This window comes from Neltuma alba, unplaced genomic scaffold, assembly GCF_004799145.2.
Source record: "Neltuma alba isolate B1F8T4 unplaced genomic scaffold, ASM479914v2 tig00011822_pilon, whole genome shotgun sequence".
NCBI classification, from domain to species: domain Eukaryota; kingdom Viridiplantae; phylum Streptophyta; class Magnoliopsida; order Fabales; family Fabaceae; genus Neltuma; species Neltuma alba.
The window spans coordinates 130,215-154,468 of record NW_021636436.1 but is presented as its reverse complement, the minus strand read 5'-3'; the positions used below and the strand labels follow the sequence as shown (position 1 = coordinate 154,468).

Below are 24,254 nucleotides of genomic sequence, written 5' to 3'. Positions count from 1 at the left end.
ACCAAAAAACCAAAATAAATATATTATATATTTATATTCTATAAATATTACTATAATAATCCCATTGAATGATAAAATATTTATTAATTAATTGTTATGATTGTGTTTTATTATTATTTTTTAATTTAAAATCACTTTTTATATTTATATATTACTGTTTAATTGGTTAACCGAACCAAAATATTTTAATTAATTCTCTTTTATTAGTTTGATTATTTGATCTTGATACGGTGTTTATAATTCACTCTATTCAATTAGTTGATTAATTTGATTATTACCGAAAACCTAATGCTCTTCCTGACCCTCGGCTGTCTTCTTCAATGTCCTTTTTTTTTTGTTTTTTTTAAATTATATGAATTTGGTGATCCGTTACCGAAAAGTAAATCACTATTCTAAAATCAAGAATCCAGGAAAATACAAAAGTAAATATGACAGTCTAGTTTCAAGGAAATAACCTAGCTAATATTTAAATTCGCGATGGTAAATTTAACCATGGACGCTCATGTTTATGTCCTTCCATATTCCCCGGCTGATCCTAGCAGCAAGCCATTATTTTCGTACATCATCTGCTTGAAAATCTTGGGATTGAAGGTTATTGCGAATGCTATACAGACAAAACAGAAAATGGAACAGAAGTCTATACACACATACCTACATCGCATGCAAATTTATAGATAAGCCCGCTAGAAAATCCCTATTATAATTTACAGAATGCACTAAAGAACATATACAGCGACAAATCCAATAGCGAACCAGAAAAGCTAACAGCACTATGCATGCATTTTAGAAACGGAAGACTAATTTGTGGTTTTACTAGAGGCCGAAGGGGTGCATGGAAATTGGAATGTCACCAGGAAAATATATCAAAAATTTGTATACCAAAAACAAAATGAAGCTTCTTATCGTTCACACGCACAAGCTGTTGCACTTTTTCTTGTCCTTGTTTTCGTCAAAAATTTATTGCTTATGGGGAATCAAAGCCAGCAGTTGCACATTAAATGTGTAATTTTTTCCTGCACGAACTTTACAACTATTCTCCTGTATCAATTACAAATTTAAAGGAATGGGTTAGTTTTGCAGGTGCATATCAACAACAGTGCAACAGAACCCAAAAAAAGGGTTGCAACGGCAGGGACCTAATTAAATTATGCCACTATATCATTGTCACAGATCCTCACAAAAATGAAATAAGAAAATATGCAATTGCCAGATCATGATGACATCTCCGTAAGGATGAAATAGATCCAGGAAATAATAAGATCGAATCAACTGACCATATGGTTATGCTTCAGAACAAAATTTCAAGAGAATGACTATCTATTTACCTGGCTAACAATACGATCAAACGGGTTTTTTAGACTCTCCACTCAGTTCTCTTCTTACAAGTTCCAGAATCTCAATAACCTGCAAAAACAATGGACAGAGCACGAAACAAGGAAATGGATAATTAAGGAGGAATGGGTGGTAAGAATCAAAACGCTAAAACCAGCAGTATGATGTTACTTATTACTACTAGTGATTCCGTGCACTTGCGGGACTCATTTCAATATGGGCTAGTTCATATGACATGCAAATAGAAATGCTCATTTCATTCCCTCCTTTTTCTCCCTTTACTTTTTTTACCCTTGCTAGAAGCTGCAAAGCTTGATAAAAATGGCAAACTCAGCCAGGGATGTTTCATTGCAGCAAATTGCCTTAATGAATGAGTGAAGTTTAGGCGTCTAACATTTCAAAGCCAGATAGATAAACTCATCAACACAAAACCTTCCAATTACTGAAAAATTAATCATAACATGTGTAATATTTTGGTGGTCTGATAGGAACATGTATAATCATATGAACTGAAGGTTACCATTGTGTATATATCCAACATGTTGATACAATTAGCTTACCACAGATTTATGGAGAATATGATCAGCATAGGAGTCCTATGATTAAGGTGTCTCTCAAACTATGTTATTGTTAAATGACAGACTATAGAAGAAAAAATTAACATAAACAATTAACATGTAGCATGATAAAGGAACAGATACTTACCCCAGGGTAATGGCGCAGTATGGGCGAATAATGATCAAGTGCAATGTAGACCTTTTCAAGGAGGCTTACAAGAGCATCAACATCATTCCCTAACAGATCAACCTGAAATTCCAACATAATATTTAATATAACTATATAAGCACCGAAGATCAGAAGTAATAAAAAGAAAAAAAAGGGGGGGGGGGGAGAGGAAAGCAAGATGAGACTCATTCTAGGGCTTTTAGGTTCACAACCAGTAATTGAAACATCAGCCTTGGTGGCATGTGGCGACCAAAACAGTGAAAACAACCAAAAAGGAGTGTAAAGCAGTGGAACGATCAATAAACAAGGCTGCTAAAGGGAGGTCTTGTGGAAATTACACAGGAACTAGCGAATTGGAAACCAAGACCAAGAGATGAGACGCCTGTGTTGATGGTGACATGTGGGGAATAGTCACTCGGAGACCAAACATTTTAGCAAATAACAATGGCGGTAATTTTAAAAATTACTTGAAAAATAAGGAATAATGAAACATTTCAGAAGAAGTCGTCGGTTCTAGCAATCTTACTCCAGCAGGACTTGGCTGGGGGAAATTGGAAATGCAAGAAAAATTAGCTCCTAGCTGAGTATAACAGGACATGACGAATGTCTTCTTCAAACAGACATGCTTTAGAAGATGCTCTTTAGCAGCAATTCAAATATTAGTTTCATTAATTAGGATTAAGGTTTTGCCCTGAATTTTTTTTTTCCCGGAGGAGCTATAAGTACATAGAGAAAATTATAAAGCATTGTAGCACATAACTTTTCCCAGAAAAAAATGGTGCAATATTACCCTTTTTTAACAATCAACGGTAAGTCAATCATAGTGTGGGTTGGAAAACTTTTTTTAATTTAACAGATTGTGTAAAACATTAGTCCACAATTTTCTTTAGAATGCCCATAACCCCTCCAAAAATACTTTTAGGATAAAAATGCACTTTAACCCTATTAATTATTATTTACTTGGCCCTAAAAGGCATTAACTTGTTAGGTTCTTTTATTGCCTCATATTTTTGTTATTATAGAAGAACCATATTTTAAATTTTTATCTATTCATTAGGTTTAGGCTTTTGTTATTGCTTTTTCCTGACCTTGACTTCCGGTCAAGAAAAGTTAATTTTAATTTAAAATACTAATTAGATATCCCCTTAGCATTTTTAAGGTTGCGACCCAGCACTGTACTCCAACCATTCAGCTCTCAATCAGAGCATAAGATCTCTGAATTTCTTAAACTACTTTATTATCAAACTCAAGAAAATTGGCATGTATAGCACCAAGGATAGTTACAGGTTTTAGGAGCAATTAAATAAACAAACACCCCAAAAAAAGAAAACAGATGAAATATCCTTCATTGCGTTAAAAGTCTGATGTTTCAGATAATATACCTCTGCTTCAGCCTTTTGAAGGTCAGAACATCGCATTTCCAGCCTCTGTTTGTACAGCAGCCCCATGGTTTTAAGCATACTAACTTTGTCGTTAAGAAATTGAAACTCAGAATTTAAGTTTCCGATCCTGACAATAAATTGTATGTATGAATTAGCCCAGGATGTTGTCATTAGAAGAATGCTTAATTGAGTGCATCAAAAGGCAGAAAGAAAACTGCTTGTAACATATACTAGAGGCAAGCAAAGCATAAAATGGGAAAAGGCAAGAGAAAAAAAGTACAAACAAAGCGGCATAAAATGATAAAAATAAATAGTTTAAAATAATTTAGTAACCTCTTTAATTTTCCCAAATTAGTCAACTGGGTCTTATATTAAGGATAAGAGGTAGTAATATATAGACATGATGTTAGCCTTGTGATGTATACATAAAAAAATACAAATAAAGGGGCATAAAATCAATAATGGCTCCCTTCAATTAATTTTCATTGTACAAAGAATAAATATTTAAACAAGACATATGAATATTCACAGGAAAAAACATCTTTCAAGATGTGATATCCTTTGGAAAATCAACAAGTTCATGCCAATCAAAATAGTTGACAAATTTCCAGAAGGTAAAATCACAGGTGACATAAGAACCATACAAAGAATAGTTAATAACAAAATCATTTGGCATTATAATAAAGAAGGAACTTAACACAATCATTAAGTACCTTAAGCTATTTCTTGAAATGTCTTCATTCACTCTAGATTCAAATTTAGCAAACGCTGTCAATAAATTATGAGCAACAACAATTGCTGATTCCATTTGCTTCCTAGTCTCCCTTTCCTTTTCAGCAGCTAGTGTTAATGCATGCTGTTGCTCTTTTGAAGCAGACCAAAGCAGCTTTCTTTGTTCATCAATTTCTCTAAGCTCCTTGGTTCTTTGTTCAAGGTTTTGACGTAAGTCATGCATTTGCTCCTCATATTCCTCAACTTTCTTCAGTGCTTTGACCAGTTCAGCCTTAGTCACTTCCAACTCTTTATTGCTCTCTGAAATTACGTTCTGTTGGTCAATTGTTTTGGCCCTCAAACTGTTCAGCTCTTCTGACGCTAACTCCAAATTTTTCTTCTCATATGTCAATGCCTCTGCTGCTTCCTGTGCTAACAAAGTCTTTTCCTCCACTATTGACGTCAGCCTGAGTATCTCTTGCTCAAGTTTCCTCATTTCTGCAGTTTCATATTCTTGGGATTCTTTGTTAGCATCCAGTAGAGCTTCTTTAAATATTAGGTCCAACAGCTCTTGCATGATAATAGACTCCATTTCCTCATCCTCAAATTCCAATCTGCTAGAAGGTTGAGCATCATGAGCAGCTTCTTTGAATACCACTTCTAACACTTCCTCCATGATGGTTTGCTTGAGATGTGATTCTTCAGCAATGCTTCTAAATTCACTCGTAATCTCTTCTAGAACACTTCTATATACGTCTTGAATAACAGCAACCTCAGCATGCGCCTCTCCCATATCACCCTCAAGCTTACGGATAGTATGTACCAAATCCTTTTGAGTCAATTGTTCTTGAGACAATTTCTCCACAGCATCTGAAAGCTGTGATGAAAGACATCTAATTTCCTCTTTCTTATCCCCAAGTGTGTCCTGCAGTTGGTGATTTTCAGTATGTAGTAACTCCAGCCTAGCCTTTAAACTGTTGACAGACTCAATTTTTTCACTGAGTGGGTGCAATTTCTCATTTCCAACAAAAACTGCATCCAATTTTGTAATGAAATCAGGAATTTTTTTCCTCAACATCTCTAACTCCTTATCCTTCTTCAATGGTAATGAAGAACCTCTTTCTTTATAAAGTTGCCCCCTGAGACGGATATTCTCTTCTGTAATCTCTTGGACTTCAGACTCATGGTTTCTTTTCATCTCACTTATCTTGGAATCATAATGACTGATCAATTCATCGGCAGACATGTGATTTAGCAAAGCAGAGTCTAGATTGTCAGGCTTGTTTGAGTCCTCATGTTTGCCATTTTCATCCCCAATTGAATGTGATTGTTGATTAGTTGAAAGCTTCCTGTGGAAATGGCCACCAATCTTATGATCGCAACATTCGTCACCATTCTCCAGGGATCCATGAGAAAGAAGCAGCCCAGTTTCTGAGACAGATAGTGCTTTGGAAAGTACCTCCAATTCCTGCCGTAGACCTGAGATCTCTTCAAGTTTGTGAAACCAATTTCCATTCTCAAAGTTACAAATTTGAGCATTTTGATCGCATAATGTCTGTTCAAACTCTCCCTGCAAACTCCGGATACAATTGCTGATCACCATCTCTTCAATTTCTGACCGGAACTCCTGCTCCTGCTGCCACTCAGAAAGGGATGCCTTTGATGACTGAGTTATTACTTCTATCTTTTGGTAGAAGGTTTCAAGAGTAGCGGCTAGATTTTCAATGGCTCTATCAACATAAATCCATCTTTCTGGAACCTCCTCATGCAGAATACCACTTAATCCTACTAACTGAGAGCCCGAACTAATTCTTCTGAAGGAATTATTCCCTCCAATTTTATCATTTTCCTTCTTAAGCTGCTTCAGCAGCCCATTAACTACAAGTTGAATGCTCTCAACAGACTCTAGCGGTCCATTGTGATTTACAATAGTATCAGATACGTGATGATTTATGGTTGCATCTGCACCTACATGATAACTGTGTAGTTTTTCCTTAAGCCCAACCAACTCCATTTCTGTCTGGGAAATTTTCTCAGCTGCCTCTTGCTCAACTGCATTAATCATGCCTTTTATGACAGAGTCGCTCACCATCCTAGATATAGTGAGCCGTTCGTCGATGTCTACCAGAAGGGATTCCATTTCCTCAACTATACAATCACCCAGCCTCTCATTTCCCTCACCGCTGTCACTAGTCCGCTCACTTACATCCACGCCAGTTGAGCCCTCCATTTTCGGTTGCTCCTTAATATACGAGTATCGCTATCAGCAGTTTGGGGCCATTCAATGTATAAGGTGAAACCCAAAAAGCTGCAAGAACAAGAAAAACAAGAAAATCTCATTGACTTCCCAAGAAAGTTAGACGAGGAAATAGAATTGTATTATTAAATCAGCACACGATTCATTAACAATAGCATATAATTCCAAAGTATCAAAAGCCGATTGGAAGGAAATGATATATTTGTTGCAGAGAAAAAATTGTTAAAAAAGAAAAAGAAAGTATTCAAATCCAGCACCTTCAGGCTTGTACAGTGTTCGCTTCCAAAATCATAGAAGTGGAATTCAATTCAGTTTGAAAACCTTCAGCTTCAAAACCGCTATCTGATACCTGTGCTTGCATATATTTTGGCAACTAAAATGACCAAAAAGCTGAAAAGCAAGATGAACTGGAAATCAAGCTTCAATGTGAATCGGACCTGCTTAGTTTCAGCTGCAATGTAGATTTTAAGCTCCAACAAAATCAAACTCCAGGGTAAAGCCAATCTCGACCGGAGCAAAAACTTCAGTGTATGAAACTACAAATACAAATTTTAGCTATATGAAACGAAACGAAGACTAACCAATAGACAAAGAGTCCGAAAGTGTTTGAAAATCCCAAGACGACAGTCGAAATTTTTTTTCAAAAAAGCTGTGTCACCGAAAGGCCCTGCAAAATGGAGCACCGCTTAGGGTTTAGCAGAAGAGAAAGTGTTTCAAGCCATAACCATGACTGGTGAGAGCGGGAGAAAACGCGCCAAAATAAAACCCCCAGTGTTCAGCATATTTACAAAAAGGGCGCTAAGTGGACCCAATATATACCAAGAAATCAATAATGATAGTCAAAAGGTGAACAATATTCCCGTTTTGTCTCTTAATTTTTGGCCGTCATATATATTAAATTTGTATGCATTAGTTCATGTTTAAAAAAAATATATTTAATTAACAATTTGAAAATTTTAAAAAAATTAATTAAGTTGGTTGTTTATAAAAATATATGTTATCTTTTTTAAAATATCTTTATTAATTATATATGTTTGAATTACAGATTAATAGTAACTTTTTAATATATGCAATTATTATATGAATTATTTGAGAAAAAATAAATAAATATTAGAAACAAAATGAATTAGAATCTTATATTTAAAATTAAATCAACCTTTATATTAAAACCGAAGATAGTATTTGTTTGCTCTAGTTGTTTCCTATTAACGGCTAACAATTAAAAATGAACAAAAAATAATAAGAATAACATTATGGCATTTTGTTTGTTTCATAAAGCAACAATATCTTCATAATTTTCTCCCATTCCATCCAAGGAATTTTCTTGACTTATTTATCATGGAAATTTTGGAAGTAAATTCTTTTTTTTTTTGGGCCAACAAGTGAAAATTGATGTGATATAAAAGTAAAATTATGTATTATAAAAAGAGAAGACGAAACTAAATCTACCCTCGATGTAGTTTAGGTTCAAATAATTGCCCAAAAAAAAAAAGAGTTTCAAATTATTCAGATAAAAAATCAAGTTAAAAAAGCTATCTCTTATTGGATGAACAGTCTAAACCAATTGTATTAAATATCAGTAATTTTGTGAAAAATAAAGTCACTTTTTAATGTTTTTAAATCTTTTTGTGGTGTGTTTTGAAAAAAAAATTATTTACTAGACACAGTTTTTCACATATTTTATATATATTGATTGAAAATATTTCAAACAAAAACAAAGTAAAATATAATATAATATTTTACTAATTTACAAAATAAAATGATTACTCATCTAGTTATGCATGATTCATTCCTATAATTGAGAGCAACTGTTAGTTGGTGCTTTGGTAAGAGATAAATAAAAGAAGACAGTGTCAGCAAATCGGAACATTTGCTAAGCTTCTTGTTTGGTTTTCGAAATCTCTATTTTTGCCTTGGAATGTTTGTGTATGAAACAAGATTGACTTTTCATTGAAACGACAACAACAATAATAACAACAACAGTGTGAAGAAGAAAGCGGGAAGATTTATGAAGCAATCATAGTGAGCGATGATTAGCATCTTCTTTTTTGACTTCTTGTTATTACCAGTTATTGCATGGCAGCTATTAATTTTTTAAAAAATCTCCCTCTTCTGTTTTTTTCCAACTTATTTTATTCTAGACTTCATGATTTGGATTATAAAAATGAAAAGTCACAAAAAACTGTCAAAATAAAAAAATTACACACAGGAACTGGTTTATAAAAATTATTATCAAAATCTATACTAATATTGTCATAGGTCCGTATTTGTAATTTCTCTATTTTGATGATCTTTTTTTTGCCATTTTCCTTTTTAAAAAATTAGAATCTCAGATTTCAATAATTATTAATTTCCATCATTTTTTTTTTATTAACTTGGCTAAAGATGTGTTCCTTGCATTATGAAATTTCTTCGTTCACGTGCATTTTACTTAATTGTTGTGCAGATTAATTGAAGGTCCTTAATTTGAAAGGATTTCTGTTACTGGGGGGAAAACAAAGCCCGTTCAGGTCAAAACACCAACAACTTAGTTGAAAATGTTGATGCTTACGGGTAAAATTATTGTACTATTTGTTTACCAAAAAAGATATTATTGATTTAAATATTTTGCTCTTGGTAAGTTCCTTTCTTAAGTATTAAAAATAAGACATGCGCAATGTTACATTTAATTTTAAGAAAAAGACCAGAGAGCTAAAATCTTCACATTGATTCTTCCATTCCATGCACAATGAAAAGAAACAAACATGACAGGTGATTAAAAATAAAATAGCCATACCATTAATTTTTTGGGAAAAAATGCTTTTTAATAATCGATATACAAAATAAAATCTATAGAAAATCATGCTATTTATAAATCATCTAAAAAAAAAGAATTCAATTTGATGCTTTTTGCGGCAAAATTAATAAATATAATGTTATGTTAGTTCTAGACTTCATGATTTGGATTATAAAAATTAGAATTTAAAATTTCAATGATTATTAATTTCCATCATTTTTGTGTTAACTTGGCTAAAAGATGTGTTCCGATCCTTGCATTGAGAAATTTCTTCGTTCACGTGCATTTTACTTAATTGTTGTATAGATTAATTGAAGGTCCTTAATTTGAAAGCATTTCCGTTACTGGGGGGAAAACAAAGCCCGTTCAGGTCAAAACCCCAACAAATTTGTTGAAAATGTTGATACTTACGAGTAAATCGCTGTATTACTACCTATTGTCCTTAATATAAGATTATAAAAATTAGTTTAACTTTCAATTTAATTCTAAATATAAAATTTTAATTAACTTTGTTTCTTATATTTAATCTTTTTTTAAAAATAATCTTTATAGCAGCTACATATATTAAGAATTATATCAAATGGTAATTCTAAATAATACATATAATTAGTAAAAATATTTTAAGAAAAATAGCACCTGTTTATTACAAATAAATAAGTTAACAGACTTCTTTAATCTATTCAAATTAGTTAATTAGTTCTTATATTAAGAAGCGGAGGTAGTAACCACATAATATGTTATTGATTTAAATGTTTTGCTTTTGATAAATTCCTTTCTTAAGTGTTAAGGTATGCTTTTTGCGCCTCTTATGAGATAAAAATAGTTATTAGCAGAGCAATTGCCAGCAATACTCAAACCAATACTTTTGTTGAAAATGAGCATTCTTATGGGTCAAGTTACAACTAACACCTTGAATTATTTTCTCGAGGGCACATAACGTCCTGTGAAATTCCAATCTAAAGCTAATTTTTACGAGGCAATGTTAATCTGGACTGACTAGTCAAATCTTTGACAAAAAACTATCTGGATGGCATTTGAACAGGATTGGTTACGTGTCAATATGTGTTTCATTATCCTTTTTTCCCCTCAAACGTGTCCTCAGGGGTGCCGGTCCTCAAAAGTTTTAATGTTGGACAGAAATCTAACGCCATCAAACGAGATTTGAGAATGTCCAATCTTTTTCTTTTGGACTGAGAGAATGTCCAATCTAAATGCGAGTGATCTTGAAAACTTTTCTTTTCTTTTCTTTTTTTAATATTCATGCGGACTTAAACCAAATATCAATACTAGTCTAAATGATTTGCCGAGAAAAATTTTTAATAAGCTTGATTCAAAAAATTAAAAAAAAAAGAAATTATAACTTATATGATTTTATAAGGAGAAGATATAAGATTAGGAAAAGAGGGGAGAAAAAATAATTAAGAATTTTTAACCCTATTTTTTTCCCCTTCCTCTATTTTTTTGATGCCAAACACACCCTTGCCATTTACTTTTTTTTTTTTAATTATTGCCACTAAAACCAGACTCATCTTATTGCCACCATTATCATCAATAAGTCATATAGCACTTGATTGGCTTGATTAAGACGTTATTACTAGGCAAAAGTTCTATTCTTGACTACGGAGATATTTAGATGGAAACCAAATTATAGTTTTAAAAATACTTTTACAATATACGAAATAAAGATAAAGACGAGTCTACTCATTTTACCAAAGAAAAAGCTTTTTAAAAGTATTTTTTTTATATTACAAAACATCTCCACAACGAAGAAACCAATATATGGAAAGGTTACAACTTTTTTTATACAGCCCATCCAATCATTCCCCACCCAGTGCTGTCCTCTTCTTTTTGCCTTTGTAATCTGCACATAAAATCCTCGGCCAACAAATCGCTCCTAAGTCCTAAGAAACCACACAGCTGTCTCATTTTATAGCCTTTTTTTTTTTTCATGCGTCTTAAAATTAGACACTCCCAATGTTCCATTTAATTTTAAGAAAGAGACCGGAGAGCTAAAGTCTTCACATTGATTCTTCCATTCCATGCACAATGAAAAGGAACGAAACATGACAAGTGATTAAAAATAAAATAGCCATACCATTAATTTTTTGGGGAAATATATGTTTTTAATAATCAATATGAAATATAAAAATCTGTAGAAAATCATGCTATTTATAAATCACGTCAAAAAGAATTCAATTTGATGCTTTTTGCGGCAAAATAAATAAATACAATGTTATGTTAGTTCTAAATGGTGAAGAGTGTCTCCTTTCCCAAACCCAATAAAACCGACCGAAAGGGAATTTGTTGAGATTAAATCAAATTTGTATTCATTCAGAATTATGAAATTTGTTTAGAAGATATATTTCTTTTTCTTTCTTATCTTTTGCAGGTTCCAGAGAATAGAAGTCAGAAGATGGATTATAGACAAAGCCAATTTATTGGACCGGACCAACACACTATTAACTTCCTGAGCCCATTACATTAGTTGCTCCCCCGGAGTCCAAGACATTATTAGGCCAAGAATCCGAAGAAGATATGCACTTAATGCTGGTAATGGACACGCTTGGAATACCGATTGAAAACACTTATAAACACGTTTTATATAAGTCGAGATAAAATTTTTCTCATATATTTATCTCATATTCAAAAAGCTACTTATAAGTTATTCTAAACGAGCCCAATATATAAAAGGCCAGACCTGTTTTTCCTATAGCCCCAAGGGGGACTTCTTTTGGCTGGAAAGTAATTCTCTGACAATGCATCCCGAAATTTGCTTTCTTCGAGTGGCTTACAATCCCAAACCGGACCTGTACCAAAAGATCAAAGCTAAAATTGAGATCAAGCATTGAATCTTCCCCTCAGATTAAAAAAATGAATCATTTCCTGTTGTTGAAGCTCAGTAAATGACATATGAAGATTATCACCTGGGCAGGAAACTACCTCCCTCATGAACTGAATGCACTGGGCACAGACAATACTCATAGTACCATCACAACATGACTCATATGCACCATACAGCTCTCTGTTATCATAGCAAACAGAAATAAAAGCATTCCTGCTTTAACATGTTTTACTTACAAACACTCGCCATGAGACCGAACCGTAGCCAGACACAAAGGGTATGTTTGGATTGGTATTGGACAAAACTGACTTCTAGCTCAACTGACTTTTGTAACTGAAGTTAGAGTAAAAGTCAGTTAGAGTATGTTTGGATAGATGCTTTTGAAAAGTCAGTTAAAAAAGTTGAAAGTTGTTTGGATGATGAATAAAAAAGTTAATTTAGTTGTAAAATGACTAAAAAGGACATGAAATTTATTAAATAGTAGTTTTTGAAATTTTATGTTTTTAATGTGATAATAGGTTAAAAAAACATATAAAATTATTATGATAAACTATAAATAGTTTAATTGTGAAATTATGAAATAAAAATATTTGTGCCGGAGAAAAATTAAAAAATACATTGCAAATAATTAATTAATATACATAATGGACATAATAGATGTGTGTTACCTGTGAATAGATAAATACTCCCTCCGTTCCTTATTATAGAGACATTTGATGCTTATGGCATGTTCCTATATATAGAGACACTTGAAAGTTGTCTCTACTTTTTTGTGTTGATTTCCTATTTTACCCATATTTATTGTCTCCAACTCACACACTCTCTCCCTCTCACTTCTCTTTCTTTCAATAATTTAATTATTCTCTCTCATGCTCTCTTTCCTTATTAATGAGGGCATTTTTGGAAAAAAATTATATTTTTTGCACATTGATTGTTCTTAACTAATTTTAACTGCTTTTTTGATTAACGTAATTCGGTTATTCGTCTCTTATAATAAGGAACGGAGGGAGTACTAAATGTAAGTAAAATTTTCACACAAAAAAAAAAAGAAAAAAAAAGATAATACACAAATTGGGCAGGAGCTCTACAGAGGGAGTGACTGAAGCGAATGGATTCGGGGGGAGGGAAAATGTAGGGAGGGTTAAAACTGGTAGGTGATATTTTTATGATCTAATAAATGCCCCATAACGGTAGACTTCAGTTTCAAATGCTCTAGAAGTAGCTCTCCTCAGCGTTGCCAACGTTCGCCGTTTGCCTGAGAAGTCGGTTGGATAAGATATTCCAACCAAACAACCATTTTTCTTCATTTCAATTGCAAACATTGGTTTCACAATTTTCTAGGCTCTTTCAGCGTTTGAAACGGCAATCCAAACGTAGCCAAAGCCGCCGCTACCTAAATCTTTATGTGGCGTTTTTGGCAATTTCGAGTGGTTTTTCTTGTGATTTTAATGACATCAAGCACATATAAACAATGGCAGATAGCTTTCTAACAGTGATTTCATTATAGCCAAGGCCAAAAAACGAATATATACTCACATGAATGGGAAAAACGGAATGAGTTTAAAATAGCACTTCATTACTTCAAAATATCCTGCATTGTATACTATACACACACACACACGAATTTAAGTTCTCCTTATTTTCATATATTGTAATGCTCAAAACATTTAAGATCGGCTCGTTTTGATTCAAATATCGATGGATTATTCTCTGATGTTGATGTGTCTTCACGACTGAGACATGATTCTTCCAAACAATCAATGTGGGGCAGAACGGTTGAGAGAAAACAGTTTATCAAAGTGACTGGGAAATTGCTAGGATCAACACCGGCAAACCCCTTCGTTCAAAGCGGTGAAAAGTGCAGTCATCGAGTTTTGGTAGTCTGCTATTGAGCTTGAGACTCGAATTGTTTGAAATTTATATATAAGCAGAATCTTGTTTCATTGATCCATGCCTGCCTTTGGTTTTTTTTGTTTTTTTTTCTGCCACACTTTTGTTTTCATGTTTTTGCATATTTTTTCAATATAAATTTTACTGTATAATTAAAAAATATATATTTATTGTGTTTATTCCGAGAAGCATGAAAACGAAAACCAAAAATTGAGATTAATTTTAATCATACACATCAACAACTTGATGAAATAAAGAAATAAACCTGTTAATTTAGACAATCAATGCCTCATGTTTGCTTTTGATATGCATATTCCCAACTTGCTCAAGAATCTCCATTACCTAACATCACAACCACATCTTTTAAGACACTCTATTTACAGTAATTACACTCTAATCTAATCCTGAATATTAAAATCATATAATTAATTTATAGAAATTAATGAGTGTTATCTTTTACTAGATTTACAGTGTTATCTTTTTATTTTTTTTGCCAACGATTTAGGGTCCGTTTGGATCAGCGATTGGAAAAGTAGCTTATTGAAAAAGTAGCTTATAGAGAAGTGAAATTGGATAAAAGCTAAATTGGATAAGCTGAATTGTGTTTGGATTAGAGTTCAGAAAAGCTAGATTACAAAAGTGAGATTGGTAAAAGGTTGTTTGGATTATGATTGAGTAAAAGTAAGTTTGGTTGTAAAATGACCAAAATAGATATGAGTTTTAATAAATAATGAAACATGATTAAAAAAATAATTTCACATAATACAATGAAATTAAAATAATTTAATATGAAGAAGTCATAAAAAATATTTTAAATATAAAGTGAAACATGAAAAAATAAAAGTATATTTTTAGGAGCATATTTAAAAATAAAAATATATTTCTAACTTATTCATTACTTTCAACTAATTTTAACTGATTTTTTATTATCTACAAATTAGTTATTTGAGGCTTATAATAAGAACCAAAAGAGGTAATAAATTTCTTAACTTTTTCTCTCTCTCCATATTTCAAAAGCCATAAGCCATAAGTTATAAGTCATAAGTTGTTAATTTTAGCTTATAGCTTATTGAAACTTTTCAGATAAAAGTCCGATTGCAAAAAAGCTGATCCAAACAGACCTAATTGTGTCAATCGAGCTTATAGAGCTTATAAGCTATTTATAAGCTCTAAATAAGTGATGCCAAACAGACACTTAGTGTTATCAAGCCAAAAACAAATCATTTAAAAGTGTCATTGACATTAATATTGTACTACATCTCCCGCACAAACAGGAACAGCCAACAGGGCGCAAAATCTTAGTTTAAATGAATCACCCCACACCATTTAACTGTATAAACAGATAACTACAGTTATGCAAAGTATGGCGCTAAAAATAAGGTCCAGTTATACAAACTGTACTATGGTATATTTATATGGCCAAATTTAATTACAGAATAAAAAAAATTAACAAATAATAAATTAATAACGTCCTAGTTTTCATCGACTCCTGTCACGCATCAGAAGGCTACCGGGATCGCTCCCTCGCATCTCTCCCCTGTCCAACTCTGGAGATTTCGAGCCCGTCCTTGATTCCCTGGTAATTCATTTGCTCGTTTCCTCGTCATTCTAATCTCAGGAGTGCTCGCAGTCGCAATTTCTTTTTTTCAATGTCGTTGATTTGTTTTGTGAGATTCATTCTTCGCAAGCGCAAACTATGGTTGTTTTTCTCCTTGACGAATTTGATGACTCGATGGTTTGACAAAATACATTTGTTTTTAACTGCTAATCGAATGTTTTTCAATCTTTCATAGCTCAAAAAATTCGCCAATATGATGTTTGGTTATAGAAGGAAAAATTGTACGAGTTGGGCAACGTTCGCATTTTAATTATCTCGGGATTTTACCGTTTGGAAAATGAAAATGCAGAAAGTCAAAAGCTGGTGTTTCCTGCATTACAGTTAATATGGCTTCCGTCTTTGCCATCTTATTTTGTCTATTTGAAATAAAACCTCTTATCCACTTGAGTTTCTGTGATGGTCTCAAAAACTAACTTGCTGTCTTCTAAAATTCCTACTGGTAAGCACAGACTCCATTTCATCCCCTACCTCTCTTTTTTTCTCACCTAACTAGGCGGTACAGATAATTTGTAAGCTATATCTTCCATCTTTTTTCTTTTGGCCCCTCAAAATGTTTCTTTTCATTCTTGATGATTCTTGTAGTGGATAAGTCTTATTATTTCAGGATTTCATGGGTACTGGGGGGTTGTCATTTGTTTAGTCCGCAGCACAAGATTTTTCTGATGTTTGTCCTGTTTTCTCTCTGGTTTTTGTCCGAGCATTACAGACGCTGCACTTTGGGTGGTTGTGACTCGTGAGCTTCAAGCACACCAATGAGTAATCGTCTGGAAGTTGGGAGGGCTGCCTCGGGTGTGCTTTTGATACTTACTCTATAAAATCAACTATTATGGTGTTTTGAAGCAAGAAAATATTATGCTTTTCTCTAAGAAACTTCTCGGCTATTCCACTAAGTGGGATTATTGATCTGTATTCCAATTTGTTTTGGGGGATGAAGATGTTATAACATCTTGTGGTATAAACTTGGAATCAAGTTTGTGTGTTTAAAAAGTTTTTTTCACCCTGTCCTTGAGGGGTAGGCTTGAGGCTGGAAGAAGCTGCCTTTTTTGTCTGGCCTTCACTTGTAGATTTCTGAGCTTGTTTTGTCCTTTAGGTGATTGCAAAGTTTTAAAGAATTTCATCTTTTGTCTATATGGTTATCTGGAAAATACTTTGGTTGTTAAGGAACATGAAATAGCAACTTAGCTTAGGATTCTTAATAACATCAATAGTATAGGAATATTGTGTCCCTAAAAGCTGTTCTCCTAGATTTTCTTGTGAGGTTGAGTGACTGGTAGGCTTTTTTCAGGTAAAAGAAGACTGAAAGACCTATTGCTTCAAAAAGACAATCGTTTTTGTGCTGATTGTAATGCTCCAGATCCCAAGTGGGCGTAAGTATTGCCCCCTTGGCACTCATAAATTTTATGGGTTTCGTTCATAGACATTACCTTACTCAAATTATGCTCAAAGTCAATTATACTGTTTGTTGATACATCTTATTAACTAAGCTCTGATGAGTATATTCTGACTCCATCTTCAGGTCAGCTAATATTGGAGTTTTTATTTGCTTAAAATGTTGTGGCGTACACAGAAGCCTTGGTACTCATATATCAAAGGTAACAGTTCCTAGATTGTCTGGTTGATGTCAAGGTGATTCTCAGTAGCTCGGGTACAACTTTTTAAGGGTGGGCATATTTAGACATTATCTCTGGTTCTCATTCAGCCCTAGAGACTAACCTGATATCATTGTGTCAAAGCTTTGTGTGTGCATGTAACTTATATTATGATGTTTGTGGGACATCTGGACATGCTTTACTCTTAGATCCCATGTTGCATTTTCCAATATCTCGTAACAATCAGAAATGCTCTCAACCGGGATTGGTTAAAGGAATGCACGAATGAGATATTTGAACAAGGATTTCTTTTAAATCTATGATAGAATGATTGATGATTCTACACTACTAGTTGTGTTTATCTGTGTGAAATTTAGAAGATCATTTGATGCACAAACAGTTGCAGTTACTTCTTAGATGAAAAAGACAGTTGGCAATGAGAAACAATGTATTAACTGAAATCATCACAGGCATGGCATCTCTCCTTCTCGTTGCCTGTGTCTATTTATATGGCTGTATGTCCAGGTTCTTTATCACTTATTGGTAATTTTGAGAAAATAAGGAATGCAAAAATTAAGGAGAAAAGAGGGGCGAAACAAACTTCTTTTTTAATAGAAGATTCAACAACAGTGTATTTAGCCTCTGTTTATATAACCACAAAGGAAGGAAAAAAACACGCATGCTCCTTACTTAGGTGCGGTGTGAGGAACTATTTTCTTAACCTGCAATTCTTAATGCTTCGTCACCTTCCCTTTCAAGCTGAAGCTTCCAACACTTTCAACTTGCAATGAATAACAAAGCAAATAAATATAACCAATCTATGTGAACTATGCCAACTATTAAGATCTTAAGCAACTATCACTTTCTTTGCCAACGTCCTAAGCAAACTAATAACTCTCATTCTTCTAACAACTTCCCATGAACAGTTCTCATTGGCCAAAATATCTAACCCAATGACATAGCTACCTGAAGTCTCTTATCTACTTCCCATGATTAGTCCCTTCAACCTTTTCTAACTAATGTCTGCTACTAGGGTGCAACCATGAGAATCTCAACAACTAGTTGTACTTCTAAGTGCAACTCCAAATGCAAATAAACCAACCAACCAAGTCTAAAACATTGAACGCAACTTCAGTGACCACTATATAGCAAAATACAATACCCCCACATATTTAAATCCCACGAATGAATGGCAAAACAACGTGAATGTTCAAACACAAGGAAAACTCAAGCCAATATATTCCTTTCGTCCTTTTGTGGAAGCTGATGTTTGAATTGAGGGTGGGTGCCACTTAAGGGGTGCCACTTAAGCTTTGATACCGTATTGGCACAATAAAGAAAGCAGTGGTTTGGGAAAACAGGGGAACGAAATAGGGTAAAATGCTGCTGCAAGTCGCAATGACCATGTGTATTATTCTGGCCCCTCAACATCAATTTATGGTAGCACTATATTCACAAAAAAAAAAAAAAAACCACCATTATATATCCTTAGGCCTCCATACTTGCTTGAATTCCTAGTACCTCATTAGGAAAACTCTGTTCTTAACCTACCCAACTTTTCTAAGTTCTGCATGTCTCTTAACAGACAACATGCTTCTAGTTACTGTTTTTCTGCCACAGTGTTTATTTAAATTTTTCTTGTACTGAACAAATTTTGAAGACTATGAGATATGCGTACTGTTTTATATGATTAAAATGTGAACTTTTCGGACTTTGAATAGTCAAGCATTAAGTACACCGTAAGTCAATCTTTCAATAATCAATTACATATTTTGATTTGACCCTTTCTTCTCTTCCAGTTTCTCAATATGCATGTTTTCTTTATTTCTTCCTTTTTTGCTAGCAAGATATTGGATCGCATGTTGACACATTATTTGTTTTCGATCAGATATGCTTGCCTAGTTCTGACACAGATAAATGCTGGATTTATTTATTCCTTCTACATAAGCATTAAACCCTCCGGACAACATCATGTTTTATTCTCAGGTTTTGTCTGTGACATTGGATGAATGGTCTGATGATGAAATAGATGCAATGATTGAAGTTGGAGGAAATGGTTCTGCTAATAAAATTTATGAGGCTCATATTCCGGAAGGATATAGTAAGCCCACACCAGATGCCGGTCATGAGCAGCGTGCAAATTTCATCCGGTTAGTCGTGCTGCTCCAACAACCCCCCCCCCCCAAAAAAAAAAGGGAAAGAAATGAATTGGTCCATGCATCCCTTGATCAGAACATCAGTTGTTTCTTTTTGCAAATTATACCTCTATTTTTTACCCTTTTTGTGTCTTCAATACCCAATATTCACCAACATATAGCGTCGTTACCAGTCTTATGTCTTATAGTAGTTTGGTAAAACTTCCCTCTGAAATTGGTTGGTACGTTGCTCTCAATGACTCCTGATGTCTTTCTCCTTTTTAATCACTCAACTTGTATTATATGTGTGATACTGTTATCAATTTCATGTGACTTTGTAATAATTTCAAATACCCAAACTTTGACTCTTATGGTATGTATTGTTCGCCAATACTTACCTCCAAACTATTGCATTTGATATTTTAGGCCCATGCTCAAGGACCTTTTTTTTCCTTGCCTCCGCAAACCAAGGGTCTGGTGCCATCACTGCCATTCTCAGCATAATTGTTATGAAATTTTGCTCCTTCCTCCTTTCATCTTGCCCGTTTATATATTTCAATCACAGTCTATTGTTCCTGGGTGCGTATTGTGAGGACTTGGGAGCATGCATAATGGCACTTTATCAGATCACGGCTCACATAATTTGTCAATTTTGACTGCAGATCCAAGTATGAGCTTCAAGACTTTTTGAAACCTGGTTTGCGCATTTCATCTGGAAAAAGCTCTCAAGTGTCAAATTCTTCCAACAAATTTATGGATAGTTTCCGTAGCACTAGTGGTCCACAGAAAACGGTGATTCTTGTTTATAAATTGGTTCCTTTTGTTCTCTACTTGTAGGATTTGATAGAAACTAGATTGCATAAGTACTTGAAACATCAAATTTGTTCGTTCACCACACATTGTGAAAGTATATATATTTTTGAAGTAGATGAGATAAATTGCTTTCCCCTAGAAGAAAAGTTTATTTACTTAGGATCATGCACCCAACTTTACTCTTAGGTGACAATGTCTATGCAATAGCATCATGAACGATTTCCTTAAATTTTTTCTGATGTTTAAAGTGATTACAGGAAGGAATGGTTGAATTTATTGGGTTGCTGAAGGTCAAAGTGGTTAAAGGCACAAATTTAGCTATTCGGGATATGATGTCTAGTGATCCATATGTCGTCTTAAAACTTGGCCAACAGGTTCTTTTCAGCATTTGTTCTTGCAGCTACAGCTTTAAACAAACCTATTGCTCTTTATCTTTTATTTATAGCTGAAAGATTTCATTATAGACGGTGATAATTATCTTTCTGAAAATGACTTCGGTGATATTTGCCTTCAGACAGTTCAGACAGCTGTAGTGAACAGTAACTTGAATCCGGTTTGGGATGAGGAACTAATGCTTTCTGTTCCCCAGGAATATGGATCATTGAAATTGGTAAGTCTGAATCTTTACGTGGTGAATAATACGAATACTTATTCTGCTTTAAATGACTGCTGATTTGTGGATTTTTCTTATGAATGGACTGCGTTACAGCAAGTATATGATCATGATACATTCTCGGCGGATGATATAATGGGCGAGGCAGAAATTGATCTCCAACCGATGATAACGTCAGCAATGGCATTTGGAAAAGCGGAAATGTTTGGCGATATGCAGATTGGAAAATGGCTTAAATCTGATGACAATGCTCTCATAGAGGATAGCTTAGTCAATATAGTTGATGGAACGATTTTACAGAAAATGACTCTCAAGCTCCAAAATGTTGAATCGGGAGAAGTAGATTTAGAACTTGAATGGATGCCTCTTGATCAATAGGTACATAAATGTTAGTTGCTATTGTTGAATTATTTTTAACTAAGCCTGGGTGTATTTTTTCCCCTCATTATGACTTACTGCTTGTGGATGAATTGATAAATGTAAAACGATACCTTGTAATACTTTCTCAGTATTACACTTTATTCTGTACATACCGTTGAATTGTTTTACATTGTGGCTACCCAGTCTTTCCTAAATTTTTTATGTCCATTGACCATTGTAGTTATTTGATAACTGCATTCTTTTTTAACTGAAGTTTATGAATAACTTGTATACGGAATAAGATGTTGAATGCATAAATAGCATTATGGTTTGGTTTCTTTCTGTGAAAGTTGGTTGATACATACATATATACACATATATAATTGATGAAGGCAGTTTTTATATCTTCACTAGTGAATTGTCTAATTAAATTAATATATCACAATACCAAAAACGTACTACCTCTGCTTCTTAACATAAAACTTTATTTGACTTTTATTTTGATTCTAAGTATCAGATCTCAATCTATTTTATTTCTCATATTTATATGTTTTTTTTTTCAAAGTAGTCCTTCTAATAATGATAGTTCTAACCAATACATTTGATTAGTAAGGATATTTTAGAAAAGATAATATTTATTTAGGGCAAATAACTAACTCAACTTACTTTCTTAATCTCCTCAAATTAGTTAACTAATTCTGATAATTAGGACTGGAGGTAGTATAATTTTTTCGGCTCTTCAGTGAAAACATATGTTTGTTACATAATTATCAAAAAACTACTCACTGGACAGTTTTATATTGTACACTTTACCGACGAGGATATCAGCTAAGTTTCAGTTAGGATTTTCCAATAGAATGAGACCAATAATATAACTTTTTTCAATAATAACTGATAGTTCCTCGCAAGGATTCAAATTATTCTAAAAAATTAAATTAACAATAAATTACTATAATAATAAAATATGGCAAGAGACCTCAAACCTCACTGAGCAAACAAGTGTCGTAGACTGAATCCATTGGCAAAAAAAGGTGAATTAATTTAATGAAACACTGAAGAATCTTTCAATAACGATAGTATTCAATAGCTACGCGTAACTAGTTTTACACTATTACTCTTTACAAAATGTGGTGGAATTACTGCGGTCAAAAGTGAAGGGAAATTAGAAGAGCAAGCAAATTCAAGGAGTCTCGTTCCTAACCGCTAACTGTAACTTGTCGTTATCTTTGTCACCGCTTGCGGATTCGGCTGCCTTGTGCTTTCGGTGCTTGGAGAGAAAAAGCAACCCCGTAGCCACTAAGAGAATGACACCTGTCACTCCACACACCAAGCTGGCCACCACCAAAGCCTGTCTCACATGACTCCTCTCACCGCCGTCGGTGCTGCTCCACCAAGACGGCGGCAATGAATCACTGGAATTCGTCCCCTTCGGCATCGTCATGATGCCCGACGAATTGGAAACCTGTGAGGAATTGAAGAACGATCTCATCTCCGATGAATAATTCAACCACGCCGATGGCGAATTCTGGAACTCAAGGCCATGTTCCGATGGCCGGAGCTCCTTCCCCATCGATTCTCCGGCGAGCATGAGTCCGATGATGACGGCGGCAGCGAATCCCGTGAGAGACGCCATGAAGAAGTCGATCTGTCGCTGCAAAATCATGCACCGCTTGCTTGCTAGTGGGGAATGGCAGAGCAGGAGAGCTTGGGGCAGAAAATAAACAAGGTAGCGATGAATGCGGCGTCGTTTCAGGTTGAGATTCCTCTAAGCTTTCCTCGAAAGACGAACCGCGGGGGTGTCTCATCTTTGTTGCGTTTGTTCTCTGTCTTTTCCCAATTCGCCGTGCTTTTGCTCTTTTAAGCTTTAATTTTTTTTTCCCAAAGGTTAATTTAGAATTTAGAGTTTTTATCCCTTGCTTTGGCCAAAATTTTACATTGATTCCAAACAATCTTAAAGTGTCAAAATAATGTGGCTTTAATCCAAGTTGGTAAATTCCCCCATAGCAAGTAAATCGAGATACCTAAGATATTTGAATCTAGGAAATAATAAGATGCTCTTCCGATCCTTAATTATTTAGTTAATTTTAATCCTAAATGTAAGACTTTTTCATCATGTTTATTAATTTTTGGTAAATTGTTTCTATTGATACTCTCTCAACTATAATTAAGTAAAAGAGGGAGAGAGGATATTAAAAAAATGATTATAGTATTTTTAAAAAAAAATAGGTCATATGTTTTATAATTAACAAACTTAACTAACTTTTTTTATTTGATCAGATTATTAAATATGTTTTATATTTAAGACCTCAAGAGTATTTTTTAGTGAGAAGATGAAAACTACCGAAGTACAAAGAGAAAAGTAAGCCTGGTCAAAAAACAAGAAAAGAGAAAGGTAAGATCTGAGCCGAGGATTCTTATAAATTTCTTCTTATTTGTTTACCTAAGATATTTGACTCTAGAAAATAATATACTCTTCCAATTCTTAATATAAATATTTTTATTTAAAAACCGTGGATTATGTTTTTTAGTGACAAGATGAAAACTACCGAAGTAAAAAGAGAAAAGTAAGCCTGGTCAAAAAAACAAAAAAGAGAAAGGTAAGATCTGAGCCGAGGATCCTTATAAATTTGTTCTTATTTGTTTACTGTGAAGTTCGTGATTTCTCTCTGCTGATGAGTTGTCCCTTGTCCATATTTCTAGAAGTCTCAAGCCTCAAATTTAAGTTTCTATAAAAATGCATGCCCACACATAAATGTGTGTGTGTGTCCTCGCACAAAATCATTCATTTGATGATTTCAACATAGTATATAAATTTTTAAAGTATTAGTGGCAAAAACATAACTAACATTTTAAGTTTGACACAATATTGCAAAATCCATATCAATGCCATTTTAATGGACTTAAAACAAATATTAAAGAAGCTTTACTCTACAAACTGAACGGGATGAAAGACTTAACAGAAGTTCAGATATTCATAAGTTTTGTAATATGAAAAAAAAAAATTATATTCAGCTTGTATAACTTGTAAACAGAAAATTAAATAATCATTTTGGTTTTCAATTTAAAAAAAAAAAAACTTAAACTAGTCAGTGCCATTGTCAATTGTAGAAAGCTGCCTTCACATATTTAGTAATGAGGAAATAACAAATCAGCACACGACTGATGCCATTTTAAGTTTTTAACAGGGCTCGTTTTTATTGAAAGACAAGG

General features: G+C 33.7%; 3 protein-coding genes across 7 annotated transcripts; 1 reads left to right on the top strand and 2 right to left on the bottom strand.

The window, feature by feature from the left end:
- Positions 1-1,302: 1,302 nt before the first annotated feature.
- LOC114718255 (WPP domain-associated protein-like) lies at positions 1,303-7,091 on the bottom strand. 3 transcript variants are annotated; one of them, XM_028903526.1, is made up of 6 exons: positions 6,846-7,091; positions 6,666-6,757; positions 4,154-6,459; positions 3,441-3,567; positions 2,038-2,139; positions 1,303-1,404 (listed from the first exon to the last, which is right to left on the bottom strand). In XM_028903526.1, exons 3-6 carry the CDS (start codon positions 6,379-6,381, stop codon positions 1,342-1,344), a joined length of 2,520 nt encoding a protein of 839 aa, XP_028759359.1. In that variant the 5' UTR covers positions 6,382-6,459; positions 6,666-6,757; positions 6,846-7,091; the 3' UTR covers positions 1,303-1,341. The 3 variants fall into 3 exon arrangements, with proteins under 3 accessions (XP_028759359.1, XP_028759360.1, XP_028759361.1); XM_028903527.1 differs by lacking the exon at positions 6,666-6,757 and having other exon boundaries at positions 6,758-7,091; XM_028903528.1 differs by lacking the exon at positions 6,666-6,757.
- An 8,331-nt stretch (positions 7,092-15,422) lies between these two features.
- Positions 15,423-21,232, top strand: LOC114718257 (ADP-ribosylation factor GTPase-activating protein AGD12). Of its 3 annotated transcripts, none has more exons than XM_028903529.1 (9): positions 15,423-15,495; positions 16,241-16,323; positions 16,820-16,901; positions 17,051-17,126; positions 19,110-19,273; positions 19,921-20,050; positions 20,329-20,445; positions 20,586-20,681; positions 20,781-21,232. In XM_028903529.1, exons 2-9 carry the CDS (start codon positions 16,287-16,289, stop codon positions 21,060-21,062), a joined length of 984 nt encoding a protein of 327 aa, XP_028759362.1. In that variant the 5' UTR covers positions 15,423-15,495; positions 16,241-16,286; the 3' UTR covers positions 21,063-21,232. The 3 variants fall into 3 exon arrangements, with proteins under 3 accessions (XP_028759362.1, XP_028759363.1, XP_028759365.1); XM_028903530.1 differs by lacking the exon at positions 15,423-15,495 and adding an exon at positions 15,819-15,973; XM_028903532.1 differs by lacking the exon at positions 15,423-15,495 and adding an exon at positions 16,025-16,043.
- An 824-nt stretch (positions 21,233-22,056) lies between these two features.
- LOC114718261 (uncharacterized) lies at positions 22,057-22,876 on the bottom strand. The gene has a single exon (XM_028903539.1). It carries the CDS (start codon positions 22,705-22,707, stop codon positions 22,225-22,227), a length of 483 nt encoding a protein of 160 aa, XP_028759372.1. The 5' UTR covers positions 22,708-22,876; the 3' UTR covers positions 22,057-22,224.
- Positions 22,877-24,254: the final 1,378 nt, after the last annotated feature.

Coding starts and splice junctions, on each gene's coding strand:
- LOC114718255 (XM_028903527.1), bottom strand. CDS start 6,381: ATGGAGGGCTCAACTGGCGTGGATGTAAGTGAGCGGACTAGTGACAGC. Junction 2,140..3,440: donor TTCAAAAGGCTGAAGCAGAG/GTATATTATCTG, acceptor TTGGAATTTCAG/GTTGATCTGTTAGGGAATGA. Junction 1,405..2,037: donor TACTGCGCCATTACCCTGGG/GTAAGTATCTGT, acceptor TTGTTTTTGCAG/GTTATTGAGATTCTGGAACT.
- LOC114718257 (XM_028903529.1), top strand. CDS start 16,287: ATGAGTAATCGTCTGGAAGTTGGGAGGGCTGCCTCGG. Junction 16,324..16,819: donor AGTTGGGAGGGCTGCCTCGG/GTGTGCTTTTGA, acceptor GGCTTTTTTCAG/GTAAAAGAAGACTGAAAGAC. Junction 16,902..17,050: donor GCTCCAGATCCCAAGTGGGC/GTAAGTATTGCC, acceptor CTCCATCTTCAG/GTCAGCTAATATTGGAGTTT.
- LOC114718261 (XM_028903539.1), bottom strand. CDS start 22,707: ATGATTTTGCAGCGACAGATCGACTTCTTCATGGCGTCTCTCACGGGA.